The following is a 15,984-nucleotide window of genomic DNA, read 5'->3' on the forward strand; positions in this document are numbered from 1 at the left end:
TCTTTTACTTTTCTACAGAGTACTCCCTGTTTTTACATTTGCTACTCTTCTACGATCAATGACTGTTTGCTCCAGGTTTTTGTCTGTCGTCACCATCTATGCATTTTACACGAGGTAAAGTTCAAAAGAATTGATATGAATACCAAGCGTTGCTTTTATGAGACGGGTTTTCTTCTATCATCGCGTGTTTCACTCCTTGTAAACAACGAACAAACATTGTAATTGGTACAAATTGAACAAGGAACTATTACATAACAAGAGCGTTTTAAAAGTAGTTAGTCCACTTATGACGATAAAACTACAATTTCAACTTAACTTTTTAAGCGTTACTTTAAGAATGTTTTCTTGCTTTTTTATTAAGAACATTAATTACTGTAAGCCGTCAGTAGGTAATCACAATAAAACTAAAAGGGCCTATAGCGAAAATCGAAATTTCCATAGATTTATAGGTCAATGGAAATTTCGATTATCGATATTCGAGGTAGACGCGGTGCAGTTTAAAACCCAAAACTCTAACTCATAATAATCACAAAGCCGCATTTTGATTACCCAATATGTATCACTACACCTTATAAAACAAAGTCCCCCGCCCGCCGCGTCTGTCTGTTTGTGTGTTTGTATGTTCGCGATAAACTCAAAAACTACTGAACGGATTTTCATGCGGTTTTCACCTATCAATAGAGTGATTCTTGAGGAAGTTTTAGGTGTATAATTTATTAACCCGTGCGAAGCCAGAGCGGGTCGCTAGTTATAATTACAAATCTCAAACTGCACATGCCAACAGTCCAACTAGTTCCGAATTCAAACTAGAAGTGGAGCGGTTAGTTGCCTCGCGGAAACAGCCGCGCCGTTGTAATCTGTTCGGGTATTGGGAAAGTTGGGAGTTGGGACATGTGTTCGATATCTCGGTGGATTGGTTTGTTGTGATAAGCGAGAGGAGAATAGGTAATAAACACAACTATTTATGCGATATAATCTCCGATTTAATGTTAAAATAAACAGTAATCATTCTGCATAAGATACATTGGGGCTAACTTCGAAAGCGGGATAATTTTGAAAACGGCAAATATCCATAAAACCAGAAACACTTTAGCAACGCACTCATGCTACTCTACTGCAACGTTTAACAAGGCATCTTGCTTACTTTTGTTATATTAGAAAGTGCTCCTAGTTTAGTAGATAGGTGTTTGCCAATTTCAATATTACCCCGCCTTAGAAGCTATTCCAATGCAAGGTGCATCTTGAAATGTATTCGAGTTAAATCTAGCTTGGATATGTTCATACTATGTAGAGTACCTCCGACTGAATTTAAAAATTTATAAAGTGGACAGGCCCTGTAAATATTGTCTGCCTCATTTTGCGCAAAAAACTGACCAAACAAAAAGCGTAAAATGTTTTCTATGTAAGCCCTAAGCAAACTAAACCACCACAGACCAGTTTTCTGTGTAAACCACAGACCACAAAAATGTTGCAAAAATATTTCCTTCTAAAATTTCAATTATAAGCATGACTACGCATTTTTCTAAAATGAAACTTGAAGCTGACTGACATTGGATTAACAAGCAATCCTCGTAAAAAGGTTTTTAGGAAATGTTAGAATTCTATAAAATACCTATATAAATATCTTGCGTCTTATCAGTTTTATTAAGAAAATTCCATTATTTTATTTAAAAAAATATCTACATATTTATATCTAAAATTGCAGGCACCGTATAAAAGTTTCATTTTGAAATTCCGAACATTCACAAAATCTCATTGTCTCCCCGTCCTGGAGGCCGATTCCAACTTACATTTGGATGCCAAAATGATGCATTTCGCGCGTGGATTTCGCTCGTACTTGTTCGTACATTAATTGGCGACGCTTGTTCGTACAGTCACCTGCAATAATATGTTACTCTTCGAAGGCCGCAAAAATATGTGACACGCTCTTATGACTCTACAAATGAGATAGTGTCAGATATTTTTGTGGCCTTCGTTGTGTAACATATTATTGCAGGTGACTGTACATGGACAGGCGACTGATTTAAAAGTGACATTGTTTAGATTCTTGTATCAAAATGCAGGTTTGAATTGGCCTTTAATATTTTTTGGCATGCAATATTTATATAATATGTATTCTCATTTCTTTTATTGGCTTTATTTTCTTTTACTTTTGTAAGAATTTGATATGTTTTCTGAAAGAGCTACGTATTTGTATGATTTCATGTACATATATGTTTTTTTTATCATATTTATATAAAGTTATATACTTACTGAGTATTTGCATGAATTCTATAGTAATTTAAATTGTATTTTTCTTATTTACTCGTAATGCATGCTAATTATAAGATGTAATAATGTTTTAAAAAGATGTGTCCCGCCGAGTTTGTTGCCGGTCCCGTATTGGGATACCCTCCTCCAATTGAGGGGGGATTTAAATCTTCTTGAGGCAAAGGTGTACGGTTGGAGCCGGTATAGCTTTATTTGACGTTCATAAGCGCATTGTAATATGCCTACTTAATAAACTATTTTTTATCTTTATCTTTATCTTTTGTTTTTTTTTTCACTTAGATTTCTCATCATCAAGAAGTTGCAGATTGCTAGCGAATACTTAAAAAAAACCTTTTTGACAGTCTCTTAACTATCTAAAAACCAGTGGATGACCGTTTTCCAAAAAAAATTTACATTTCATTAATGTCTTCAAAATATTGACTTCTTGGGCTCATTTTACTCAGAATCATTTGTACATTCACGCCTCATACATGACAAAATGTGTCCCAAAATTTTGTATGAAAAAATATTTTTCCAGTGCGTAACGTTCATACAAATAAAAAAAAATATTCATACAAAAATGTGACGATCTGGAAAGGAAATCTTGGGACACATTTTTTCATGTATGAGGTTGATGCGTGAATGTACAGTCACCTGCAATAATATGTTACACAACGAACACCGCAAAAATATCTGACACGTTCTTATTTGTAGAGCCATAAGAGCGTGTCACATATTTTTGCGGCCTTCGAAGAGTAACATATTACTGCAGGTGACTGTACAAATGATTCTGAGTAAAATGAGCCCAAGAAGTCAATATTTTGAAGACATTAATTAAATGTAATTTTTTTTTTTGAAAACGCTCCGATAACCAAACTGTTCAGGTTACTAGGCTATTTTCAGATACTCCACGAGGCACCGTCGAAGCCTCCCGGCCAGCTGTAGGTACTCGTAATTTGACACCCGGACAGATCGGCCCACATTCCGCTTCTAAATTTAACCCTTCTGTTCTGTCACTGTTCGGTCAAAGTTATAGGAGATGCTCTTTCGGTAGCTTTGGGACAGTTGCCTTTTTGGTGTTGACTTCCCTCAAAAACACTTTTTTAATAATTTACTAATAATTATTAGACAATTTAATCAACTTTTTTCGGATAGTTGATTAACTATCCGTCAACCCGTATAATAGGTAATTACATCGTGACTTTACTTGCCTTACACTCCATTACAATCTAGTTATAGCCTTTCAAAAACCAAAAGAAAGTAGTATTTCTTTTGTTTCATTATTTTCTCAAACAAACGAAATTCATCCCCATTTACTATACAACAAGGTTTAAATTAAAAGAAAGAACATTGTGTATGTTGGGCCTTACGAAGTTAAGGGGTAGTTTCGTGCCCGCTGGCCGTTTCTCGTTTGCTCCAAAAGAATCAACTTCGCCCCATCTAGTTAGCGACCCGCTGTGCCCACAACTATTTATATTCCACCACTTTGCCCAATATTGGAGTAGTTTATTCCGCCCGACTCGCTGGATGTATTCTAACATTACTAACTATTTTGCGATTGTTATAAGTAGTTTAAGCTGTCACTTAATGTCGCTATTATAGTTAGCAGTTAACGTAGATTTGATAATGGCTTTATGAATATGCTGGTAATTCTCAGCATCCCACCCATTAGTCGGTTGTATTATGCTCCGGTGGCCGAAATAAACTCGGGTACCGTATCCCAAGGATTAATGAAGGCAGATTGGGAGTGCACGATATGTATATTGTTTGTATATTTTCACCACACCAGCTCGGAAAGGCTTACTTTGCACTTCAAAAACCGATAGCAAAGTTGCATTTTATTCACATGTGAGGCAAAGTAATCAAATGCAAATTTTGAGTTGTTTTCTTATGTTTTCTGGTAGAATTGACTTTTAAATGATGATTTTAGATGATAAATATTTGATAACATTCATTTGGGTTTGATTTTATTTGATATTTTACATTTAACGTTTGTTTCGGGTTGGTATGGTGAAAAATTTTGTGTTTCACTCGGGGGCAAATTTTGTTTAACCCTCGTGCTTTGAAAACACGAATATTAGCACGAGCGGTTAAACAACAACTTTGCCCCCTTGCAAAACAAATAACTAAAATTAGTACCTTGCTCGCACACGTAGCCAGCGACGGTGATGCCCAGGCCGAGCGCGGAGTCCTTGTTGAGGTCCACTTGATAGCTCAGGGTTTCTGGCTCCCCCGTACCACGAATCGCCATGTCAAGCGGCAGCCTGCATTAGAAACAAAAACTTAAAAGCTGCGTTAATTTGTCAGATTAAATGATCCAAAAGTCAAATTGTGGTTGATAAATGGAAAAAATCCTGCTGTAAATAATCACAACTACTAAAAAAGCCCTTAAACCTTGACCTTCAAAAGTAACGTCTATGATTAAACACAAGACTAAACCAATAGACCACTACACCGACTAGGTACTACGATAAGTATTCGACCACTACGGCTTCCTGAGTATTCTGTACAAATTAATTCAGTTCAGGGATTCTTTAGGCGGTAGCGGGTGATGGTGTTGTACTAAATTCACTTTGATTGCTCTTGATAGCTTTTCACATAGAAAAAAGCTGCTTAGGAACATCGTTACCACATAGGTGGAGGTTGCGGGTCCGGCGGAGGCAGTATAAGCGGCGGGGGGCGGGGAGAAGGCGCCAGCGCCCCGCGCGGCACCACAGCTACCATGGAGGCTACAGGCTGCAACAAAGGTTACATTTTTACTGGTGAAATACTTCAATGCGTATGGCATTTATGCTACTACAAACATTTTTCGCTACATAGCAGTAAACAGTGCTACGGCGTAGCACAGGCTTAAACAGTTGAGGTCATACACATCTCCGCACAGCCAAAGCTACGTGTGAAATGCTTGCTATAATGTGATGCTCAGGCTGTTAATGCCTTTAGTGGTACAGAGCCCGATATAGTTTTAACAATTTGTTACGGTTAACGGGTTTGATACGATTTTGACGATTGTCGCGCATCTCACGTACGGCGTTCACTTTATTTCGCATGCACCAACCACCGTGATCGATCTTCAAGGTCGTATCAAAATCTGTTTAAAACCATAACAAATTATCGGACTGACTGTTTCTCTCAATTTCATCTTCGAAATGAGCATGAAACCCGCTGTGTTCTGCCTCGGCTAACTTCTGCTCGAGCTCCACCAGGCAATGTAACTGTGGTGATGACTCACCCGTGGGCGGGGACAACACTGAAGCCGCTTTTTCGCAAAGAGCACAAAAGCGGTCGTGTCCTGCCTCGGCCGATCTTCGTTCCAGCTCAAATAGGTCAGCCATCTCGATGTAGTACCAAGCGGAACACTTTATGAGTTTGTAATGATATGATGATGTTATCTTACCCTATGATGCAGCCTCTCCTCGATAATAGTGGGCGGGGGCGACACCTGAGGCGCATCTTTGCAATGAGCACCAAAGCCGTCATGTCCCGCCTCGTCCAACCAACGTTCCAGCTCGACTAGATACCAAACGGGACACACTTGCAGTTTATAATGAGACGATAATGTTATCTTACCCTGTGATGCAGCGTCTCCTCGATAATAGTGGGCGGGGGCGACACCGGAGCCGCATCTTCGCAAAGAGCACCAAAGCCGTCATGTCCCGCCTCGGCCAACCACCGGTCCAGCTCGACTAGGTCAGCCAGCTCGACTAGATACCAAGCGGGACACACTTGCAGGTGGTAATGAGACGATAATGTTATCTTACCCTATGATGCAGCCTCTCCTCGATAATATTATAGTAGGCGGGGGCGACACGGGAGCCGCATCTTCGCAAAGAGCACCAAAGCCGTCTTGTCCCGCCTCGGCCAACCACCGGTCCAGCTCGACTAGGTCAGCCAGCTCGACTAGGAACCAAGCGGGACACACTTGCAGTTGGTAATGAGACGATAATGTTATCTTACCCTATGATGCAGCCTCTCCTCGATAATAGTGGGCGGAGGCGACACCGGAGCCGCATCTTCGCAAAGAGCACCAAAGCCGTCGTGTCCCGCCTCGGCCAATCTCCGTTCCAGCTCGACCGGGTCAGTCAGCAGTCTGGATGGAACCACCGGCGCGGGTGAAGCGCCGAGAGACTGTGAACAGAGGAGCCGTGGTCAAAATAATATTTTTAAGTATAGGCAGTATTTTCTTATAGTTATTTACTAATTTTAGCTTACTTTTAGTCCCAGATAAAGGATCAACTTACGTTGCTAAGCAATAGATGTAAAAGCATATTTTAATATCATTATTGGACACAAGTATTCATTTCCTTTTGATCTATACCATACGTTGCTTAAGTGTAATCTGTGTAATAATGATATAAACAAGTATTGTACGCTGTTTGTTCTTGGTATCCTATAAGTACCTATTCTAAGTCCAATCGATCACCGGGAAACCGGATAAAGTTAACTTTTAAGATGGATTACTATTTACCATCAGGTAAATAATATCAGGTAAATAATGGACCCGGGTATGTCCTTAAACTACGTCCAAGACCACCGGTGGACGGGCAGCAGCGTCCCTCAAATTCGGTGTACTCGACTGCGATCGCCAACCCGCCTGCCAAGCGTGGCGATTATGGCATTCACCCCCCATCATGATGAAGGCGGAGGCCTATGTTCAGCAGTGGACGTCTTATGGCTGGGATGATGATGATGAAATAATATCAGAATTTCATCAAAACCATTTAACCATAACCAAGTTCGTTTGATCCGTCCTTCTAGGGCTATTTTATATTAATCCAGAGCTCTTTCACTTAATTTATTATATGTATATTTAGCACAAAATACCCTTTTTATAACCTCATAAATATTCGAGGTTGACCTAAAAATGGGCAATTAATAATTCAAAAATTGCGCCGGCATGTTCCAGAGTTTGTTCACTGGCAAAAATATATTTTTGACGGAAATTCGTCGCTCGCCCGACGAATGCCAAACAGTAACGGGCAAAAATCAGAGCCGAGTTTTTACACACGACCTGAAGAGTAGATACACCCGGCAAAAGGGAACTACCACCATATAAACTTAAGAAACAAAGGGATTCCTTGCGGTTTGATTTATAATGTCAGTTAGATATTGCTGAAGGTTTCTGCTAGTTGATCCCACAGTCTTATATTATATGAATCACCTAGTCAAAGAACATAACACTCACTAGGAGATCTGTTTAATAGAGTTGAGAAACAAGCAATTTTTCAAATATTTTAGATATCTATTACTACCGTCGATTTTTCGCCCCCGATAACTGAATGAAAATTTCATAGCTGTTTTCGAGAAAGCGATCACAAGCAAACAAATATTGTTCAAACATCGACGGACCGCTCGTTTACTTATCAAATAGTGGTGTCATATAGCTAGATCCCTATCCCTACTAACCATTCAAGCGAATTTAGGTAAATGCCACACCTTTATGGAAGCACCTCGAATCATCTTCATATAGATTAAGGTGACACAAGCTCAGTGATGATGGTATTGAGAACATTACGAACATTCCCGAAATACGCAGAGATCAAAGTTTGCCTACATCTTTTCTACTGTCATTACGTTTTCTTTATGCTCATCGCTTTAGGGTACTCTTGACCTGACCTTTTCTGTAATAATTATCTTTGATTTTAACAAATTACCGACATTTTCCGCCTTCCTCTCAACTCTCACGCTGTCAGTGAAATAGGTAGGTACTTCGGCTATAGACGACATAGTACCTACCTACCGAGTTCTAGATGCTATCCTTAACTTGCAGGACCTTTTAGTATGCCAAGGACTTTACTTTTGACAATGTATTATTGACTGTAGACATAACAATAGCGTCACCCTCACGTGTATGAGAAACATTTGATATTTAACACTTGAGTGCCAACAAAGTTTACATCTTTGCCACGACTAGCAACGTCATTGCATACCATTACGATACCGCTACCCCAAAAGCCAATCCCATATTTCAATCACCAAACTCCAGGCCCGAGCATAAAATCACAGTAATGGCGGCCACACCCCGCACCCGTCATACGAGTCTCACTGTAATGACGTTATGGCGCCTTGATGTGGACATTAATGTACATACACATATTCCAAATTACATGTGTATTGTCATGGAAATAAGCGAGTGCGGTCGAGCCGATTATTGGAATATACCACGGGCTTTCATCTATCTCATACGTATCTAAATACAAGAATTTCGATTATCGAGGTTTGCGGAAGCCCCCTATCTCTAGATCTGTCCAAAGTAAATTATCCATCTCACTCAATTTAGAGAGATGATTAGAAAAGAACGGTCATAAGAATTCTATTTTAAAATAGGTACCGCTAAAACTATGTAAAAGATAATTAGGTATGTGTTGACTCGTTGTTGTGTGAGTTTTACACCGTGAAAGGCAGGCCTACACCAGGCGTGGCTCACTCCGCGATTTCGTCGCTTTGCTACAGGTAGCTAAAAGTACATCCGTTCCACACCAATTTTGGGGAAAGCCATAAGCCGCGCGTGGCGCTGTCGCCACCTAGCGGCCATATCTGTGCTGATCGTAACAGACGCGTTTTGTTAGATAGTGAGTCTTCTGTACCTAGTACTATTATTTATTCTGTGCCTACACAGTCTGAGCACAAATTTCGTGTAATTTCAATCTGGGGCTGTGGTGTGGGGTTAAATGACCCCACACCACAGCCTAATCTTCCCCAGATAATATTACAACAATATTAAAATTGAATAGCTAAAAAGTAAATATCGAAAAGTTACAACTTACCTAATTTGACAAAATGCGTCAGACAAGTTTTGCTCATCGAGTGCAGTGAAAGAAAATTAACTTTGTTCACTCTTTTCTAGCAGCAAGGTACCTACAGTTAATATGTGTAAGCAGACATCTGATGTAAAAAAAAATAAAGAGCGTATTTTATAATCCCGAATGCAGACAAAAAGCTCTTTTGTTTTTGCTCCCCGGTCGTTCCCAAGCCTTTTTTGTAAAAAAATAAAAATAAAAACCCTTATAGGTATTACAGCATTTCCAGCCTCGTTGAATAAAAAACACTCCCAAAACATGAAATTATGATTTTAAAATCCGCTCAGCTCGCTGAACGTTGTCAAATAAAGTCTGAAAATATTGAAGCTTCGAAATGCTATATTATCCGAGTAGCTATAGCCTTGTTCAAACTCTAAAAAGCGTAATTAAAAGACCATTGTCACGAGTCAAACGAAACTAAACTTTATGTTAAAGGAATAAAGCTTAAATATTGTTTAATTAGTCTCAATAGTAGGTAAATATGACAACATCACGCTTTGATATTGATCTATCGATTTTAGATTATCTACTATTTAAATGGACACAGATAATATAACATGTGATTGGGTTTTATCTAGATGAACATGTCGATTAAGCTACATGAAATGGGTTGTACTTAGGGCGATTTTTATTGTCCATTAGGCCGTTGCTTTTTAGACTCATAATTAAGTCTGTTGTCTGTTGTAGAGACTTGAGTCCTTTTCAGTTTTCAGATAAAATAACACATAGGTAAATCACACCATAGATGAACCACATACCTATGGTGCAGGACGGAGTGCAGGCAGACCGAAAAGGAGATGGCGGGACGACATAGACGCATTCTACCCGAAATGGTAGGAAAATGACAGGATCGAGTGCAGGCTTTTGCCCAGCAGTGGGACACTAAAGGCTAAGCTCTAAAATAATGTCTCAAATTAACAAACTAACGCTTATCGACTGCTAATAGCGTAGTGTCGTTATATCAGGCGACTGTCGCGCGACAACCGGTCTATCAGTCAATGTCGTCGGCAGCGTAGGTGAAGGAAAACAGTGGCGAAATGTGTAAAGTGCCTTTTAGCCGAATACGCAGTGTGAGGCCCGTTGGGAAATTAAGCAACTGATTTTGGTTTGTTTTGCAAAGCGAAAGGAAAATGTATCGACGCTTAAAAATCGGTACTATAATAGATACCTCTCGCATCAAACATCATCAAACATCAACATTTATTCAGCAAATAGGCCACAAGGGCACTTTTACACGTCATCATTGAATTTACATATAAGCAAAAATAATAACATCAACAATTTTATAAAATAAAACTAACAATTCAATCTAACGTATTACAATTACTAAGAGATGTATATGGTCTCTTAATGTCGAATTACATAAAAAATACAGATACAAAACACAAAAAAAAAATCTATAATATTTAGAGGTGTAAATGTCTCTAGGTGTCAGAACTATAAGATTATATAGTTTATCAAGTTATCCTTAGAGATGTATAGGGTCTCCAAGAGTCAATATCCTGTATAATTAATACATTCATTAAGAGAAAAGAAGCATACGAGAGCAGAATGAGGCGTCTCACTGTAATTAATTAATAAAAATAAAGTTACTAAGTATAATAGCTTGTGTTAGCTTAAACAGACCAGTCTCCACAAACAGCACCCGTTCACGAGTATGACGCGTATCTCAGCCATCGCCTCCCTCAACCTTCATTCGGGAAAGTGGCGACCCGATCAACGACGCCACCGTAAGTAAAGACTTTTAAGCGAGCATGACATGTTCAAGCTTCCGGCCTATAATAATATTAAAATAGTAATAACATCAGCTTCATCGAATGATGGTTCCTAATATGGCAATTCCTTCAAGTCTCTTTTGGTAGGGCTTAATTTGAAAAATAGTAGCTGTATCTAAAGTAGCCATCGCTGTACGACCCTTTAAATTCTGCGATAACTCTGGTTGCCAAAAGTTGACTTTTGACAATTTCGTTTTTTAGATTTAGGAGAGATTTAGATTTAGGTATTATTCATGACTCCAAACTTATTTTTAGTGAGCACATTGATAGAATAGTAGGTAAAGCTTCCAGGTCACTTGGTTATATAATGCGTAGTTCAGTCTGTTTTACCCGTCCCAAAACTCTCAAAATCTTGTATTGCGCTTACGTGAGAAGTAAACTAGAATACGCATCTCAGATATGGAATCCTGAATATCAAATTTATGTTGATAGGGTCGAGAGATTGCAGTTAAAATTCGTCAAATTTCTCTGTTACAAAATGCGAGTTAATTACCAACTACCTCAAGCTGTGTAAGAAACATCATTTAATCCCACTTGTTAAGCGCCGTGAAATTGCAGATATAGTTTACTTAGTAAATATTATAAAAGGTAATGTAGATTGTCCAAATTTGCTTAATAAGATCTTTTTTAATGTTCCGTCAAGGAGGCTTAGGCATTTTCGTCCCATTAGTAATAACCAAGCTGCTGCTACTAGGTATAGAAAAAACAGCTTCATATGCAGGGCAGGCATGAGTTTAAATAAAGTTCTTACAAATTGTGATATTGACATATATAGTGATAGCATACCAGTAATAAAAAAATAATTAATTAGATACTTCATGGGTGACAATAATTCTGGCGCAGGGCAGGGCTCGGTACATTATTAAATGTGTACTATTCGTAAAAGGTTTTCTTCTCTTTATTTATTTTTGTAAACATAGATATACATATAGATCATCTGTTCTTGTGCTTTGTGAACTTGTATGTGTAACTAAGTTGGGCAAAAATTTTCTATTACGGCCCCGACACTATCATGAATCTGACATGACTTGTAATGAAACTCCAGCGTTTGGTCCAGTCCGGTCATGATAGTCTTAAATCTCCCCACACACTTATCAGTATTTTTATCAGTATTTTACATCATTACTTTTCACGGGGAGTTTTAAGTTATTATTTTCCTAACCGTTTGGCTTAGTTTTGTTATAGAGTACGCTTTGAAGAACACAAAAAACCTAAGTATTCAATCAACGGTTCCAATTCTTCTAACCTGTCGTAACCATACTATATTGTCGTACTCGTAACTCTATGCTTGATGAGACAGAAAAATGGAGAAACAGAGATATGTAGTTAGAAAATGATTTAGGGTAGTGGCACAAAAGATATCCGACCTCCAGAAGATGAACGTTTGGCTTTAAAATCTAAATAATCAAATCGCATGATTTTACACAGAAAAGATTCTTGACTAATTCCTCTAACGTTTTTGTTGCTCAGAATTACATATCTTACCTTATTTCATAAAAATATTTGCAGTTTAAACATAAAAAAACATTTTGATTTATTTAATCTGCTTTTATATAATAGCCCACGTGTATCACTTACTTACTTACTTTTACTTATATACGTTGGCTATGCTTGTGTGTGGGGAGGCATAGCACACACACTACAGTGCAATGCATGGTTTGTGTATAATACTCAGTATTATTGTCTTTGGATAAGTAGTTGAGATGCATTTAAAAGTATAATATTACGAAACCAAGTGGTTAGGATTTTGCTGACTCAAACAGCCCTGGGTTAATTTGTCTTTACGTATGAATGTGTGTATAATTTGTTGAGGGCCGTCATCAATCGCTGTGTGTTTGAAAATGTTTTGACGTAACCATGGCAACGTAGATAACAAACAATTAATGTCAGACAGAATGACAGACTGAAAAGATTTGCTTCACTCATTAGTGTAACTAATATAATATTATACATATATCTAGATCACGTCTCACATCTAAAAAAACGTACCGAAGAAGATAGACTCTGATCACGATAGTCGATAAGTTTGCTCAACCTGCGTAGTAAGAATGCATAAATATCTCAATAAGCTCCATACTTGACGTACTGAAAAAACTACTGCTCGGGTACTGAAGAGAGAACTGCTCCCAAAGAGAAGCTCCCTGGTGCCATTGTTGATGAGGAGGATTTAACACTGGTGTTAAGAAAGTAGAAGACGAGTACGGCGCCTCGTAAGACAGTGTGATACCGCCGAGCCGCCTAATTCCGGCTTGCAGATTGCTACACCCAGTGTTGCACTGTATGTGTCGCGCCTGCATTACACCGCCACGGCTGCTAGAGAGGTGGAGTACATATCTACACCAGAAGACCGGTTACACGCTGAAGGTGTTCCAGTTTCGATCGCGCCACTACGTGCACTTCAACTCTTATGTGATGCGCGTGCAGCGACCGCTGCAGGGGACCATCGAGTGCGCAGACTTCTGGCCGAAGGGTGTAGTGTTTCGGAGGTTCCGCGAATGGGACACAAGAGTAGACGATTCAATGGAACCACGCCGCCGTTCTGTCGCCATAATACTGTTTAATTTTAAGTTAATGAAATTTATAATTATGTATGTTAGTCTGTGAAGTATGTATCTGTGTGCCTTTCTTGTCTAAAAATAAATGTTTTACCTATTTTATTAATTTTTTGTAGCTCTTATATATTATAGTGGTTAGACTCTAATCGGTCGTGGGAGAACTCTGTCTTTCTAGAGTCTGTTCGGAAAGAGAAGAGTCGTGAAATGTGTTGGCCCCATACATTCCCCGACTCTTCTCTTTCCGCACAAACTATATTAAGGTGACCATCATCGTCCTAGCACCGGCCCGGCATTTTGCTACGGCTCAAGTTTCCATAGTAAAAAAAATATTATTTAATTATTGTTAACAATTGAAAGTAAAAAATTTTTTTTTCCTGTATGGCAACTTTTAGAAAGGGACAGAGATTTTCTTAAGCGTCGCATTCTGCATGTTTTTCTTTTTTCTTCAGAGTCAAGTGAAAATAAACTTTAGAGCAATGACAATAGAGTAGGTATACTTCACTTATTGACTTAAATGCCAGTAATAACTCTTGTTAGTATAAAACCTTCTTGTTACGTACTTTAAATGACGGAATGAGGGATTAGAATGATGCGCTCCACTCACTATCAGTATAATGTCATTATTTTGACATTACTTCTAAGGGCCACCCCACATCTAGCGTCTTTCGAGCGTCGGCGTCTACAACTCTATGGCCCTGCTCGACGCAACGTCGACGCAACGTCGACGCAACTGCGCAGCGACGTCATTTTCCATAGCGCTGACCGACGCCGACGCCCGAAAGACGCCAGATGTGGGGTGGCCCTAAAATTTTAAAAATGTTTAATAACTTCATTATCGTCCATCATTCTTTCTGTCATTTCTGATTCCATAATTCTAATCAATTCACTGTCAGTTTTAATGTCATTTATAGTATCATTACTTTGACCTAACTCCAATACTGACGGAAATTATTAAAATAAACTTCATTACTTCAATCATTACCGTCATTCCTTCATTACAATCCCTACACTATCACTAAAAACGTCATTCCTTCAAAGTAATGTCAGTATTCATGATAGTGTCGGGGCCGTATATAATTTATTATATTTCTATAAGTGAGAACCTATAATTGGCTCTGTGATTCTATTGTAGTTTCTGGATATATATAGCGCTGTTGGTTTTCCATGTAAGTACTAAAATAAAATAAAATAAATAAAATAAAATAGTTACCGTAAAACATATGACACCGTATTGCGCCACCACCTAGCTCGGCTGTAAAACTTGAAATTTTAACACTATAAGGATTGGTTTCTGAACGGTTTCATCGTGTATTTCTGTTAACATTGCGTCAAAAACGATCTCCCTATTTCTCAAAAATCTATTATCAATGATTCCCCGCTATTCAAAGTGAACCCCTGGCCAGGGGTGCGAACTCCTCCCTTCGGGCAAAATCGGCTACGTTCGGCTCAGCAATGCTCCGAGCAATTATTAGGGTTGACACAACTTGACGTCCCTTTGCGTGCACGACCACAGATAAGATAATGGCTTGAATTTTGACAACCCTAAATAGCCGAAAGGGATAGTGCCTTATATTAGAAAGGGACAGCATGACGGTTTTGTAGGAAGTTTCCTTTCAGTACGGTAGTACTATTATTTATCCTGTGCCCTGGCCCAGTTTACGGTAGTAAATTTGCGTTCAGTGTGCAACCTTGACGTTGCGGTACTGTTCAGTTTACGAAGTGGCCCGGCCCAGAGGGTCTGTTGGCAGACCGCTGGCGCCGAATCTCCAAACTGTGCCAAGATAGCTTTTAAGTCAGTTTCCGAACTATTTGCGCGTCCCACATTTCAGGAAATATTGTCATTAACTTTAGCTCAGACCGATAACCTGTACTTTGTTACCCAACCATTTCAGAAATAAGAATGGATGTACATATTAAATATATGAATATAGGTAGGTACATAATTGTTACACTCGTATTTTAACTCCAATAACAATGACAACTAGGTATAACCACAGAATAAATAATAGTACTAGGTACAGAAGATTCACTCTCTAACAAAACGCGTCTGTAACGATCAGCATCGCAGATATGGCCGCTAGGTGGCGACAGCGCCACGCGCGGCATATGGCAACCCCCAAAACTGGGGCCGAACGGATGTACTTTTAGCTACCTGTAGCAAAGCGACGAAATCGCGGAGTGAGCCACGCGTATTACGTCGTAATTGCCCAATAATTATAACTAATTATTTTTTGAATTTTGTTCCCATGATCTAGGCGTATATTAAGTGAAGTTTTGTATGAGCCTTCAAAAGGTTAAGTGATTATGTTATAATTTAACTGCATACGTAATTATATTAACATCCAAAACTACAACACCTATCAATACATCATACGTTGAAATCCATTTAAGCTAACTTAACTGCAGAGCGTATAATTTCAATTTCATTGAAAAATCACCCCCATTTTGGTTTGGCATCATGTCTGCTTCCGCCGCTGTATCCGGTTCCGGTGAAATTGTGTAGCGTCAATTTATTTTTCAATTTAGATATTCAATTTTAACGCATACTATCATTTTATTAAGTATTGAAACGTTTTGCGTTTACTGATGCTTATGTGCATTGTA

General features: G+C 38.8%; 1 protein-coding gene across 1 annotated transcript in view; it reads right to left on the bottom strand.

Annotated features, from left to right (window-relative positions):
• LOC134802265 (uncharacterized) overlaps positions 1-15,984 on the bottom strand; it is a 185,568-nt gene that overhangs the window by 142,063 nt on the left and 27,521 nt on the right. Inside the window, exons 5-8 of the mRNA XM_063774851.1 lie at positions 6,253-6,378; positions 5,648-5,692; positions 4,880-4,986; positions 4,390-4,514 (exon numbers count right to left, since the gene is read on the bottom strand). Coding sequence (XP_063630921.1) covers positions 4,390-4,514; positions 4,880-4,986; positions 5,648-5,692; positions 6,253-6,378 — 403 coding nt within the window. The remainder of the gene's footprint in view (positions 1-4,389; positions 4,515-4,879; positions 4,987-5,647; positions 5,693-6,252; positions 6,379-15,984) is intronic.

The sequence above is a fragment of the Cydia splendana genome, chromosome 2, assembly GCF_910591565.1.
Source record: "Cydia splendana chromosome 2, ilCydSple1.2, whole genome shotgun sequence".
NCBI lineage: Eukaryota > Metazoa > Arthropoda > Insecta > Lepidoptera > Tortricidae > Cydia > Cydia splendana.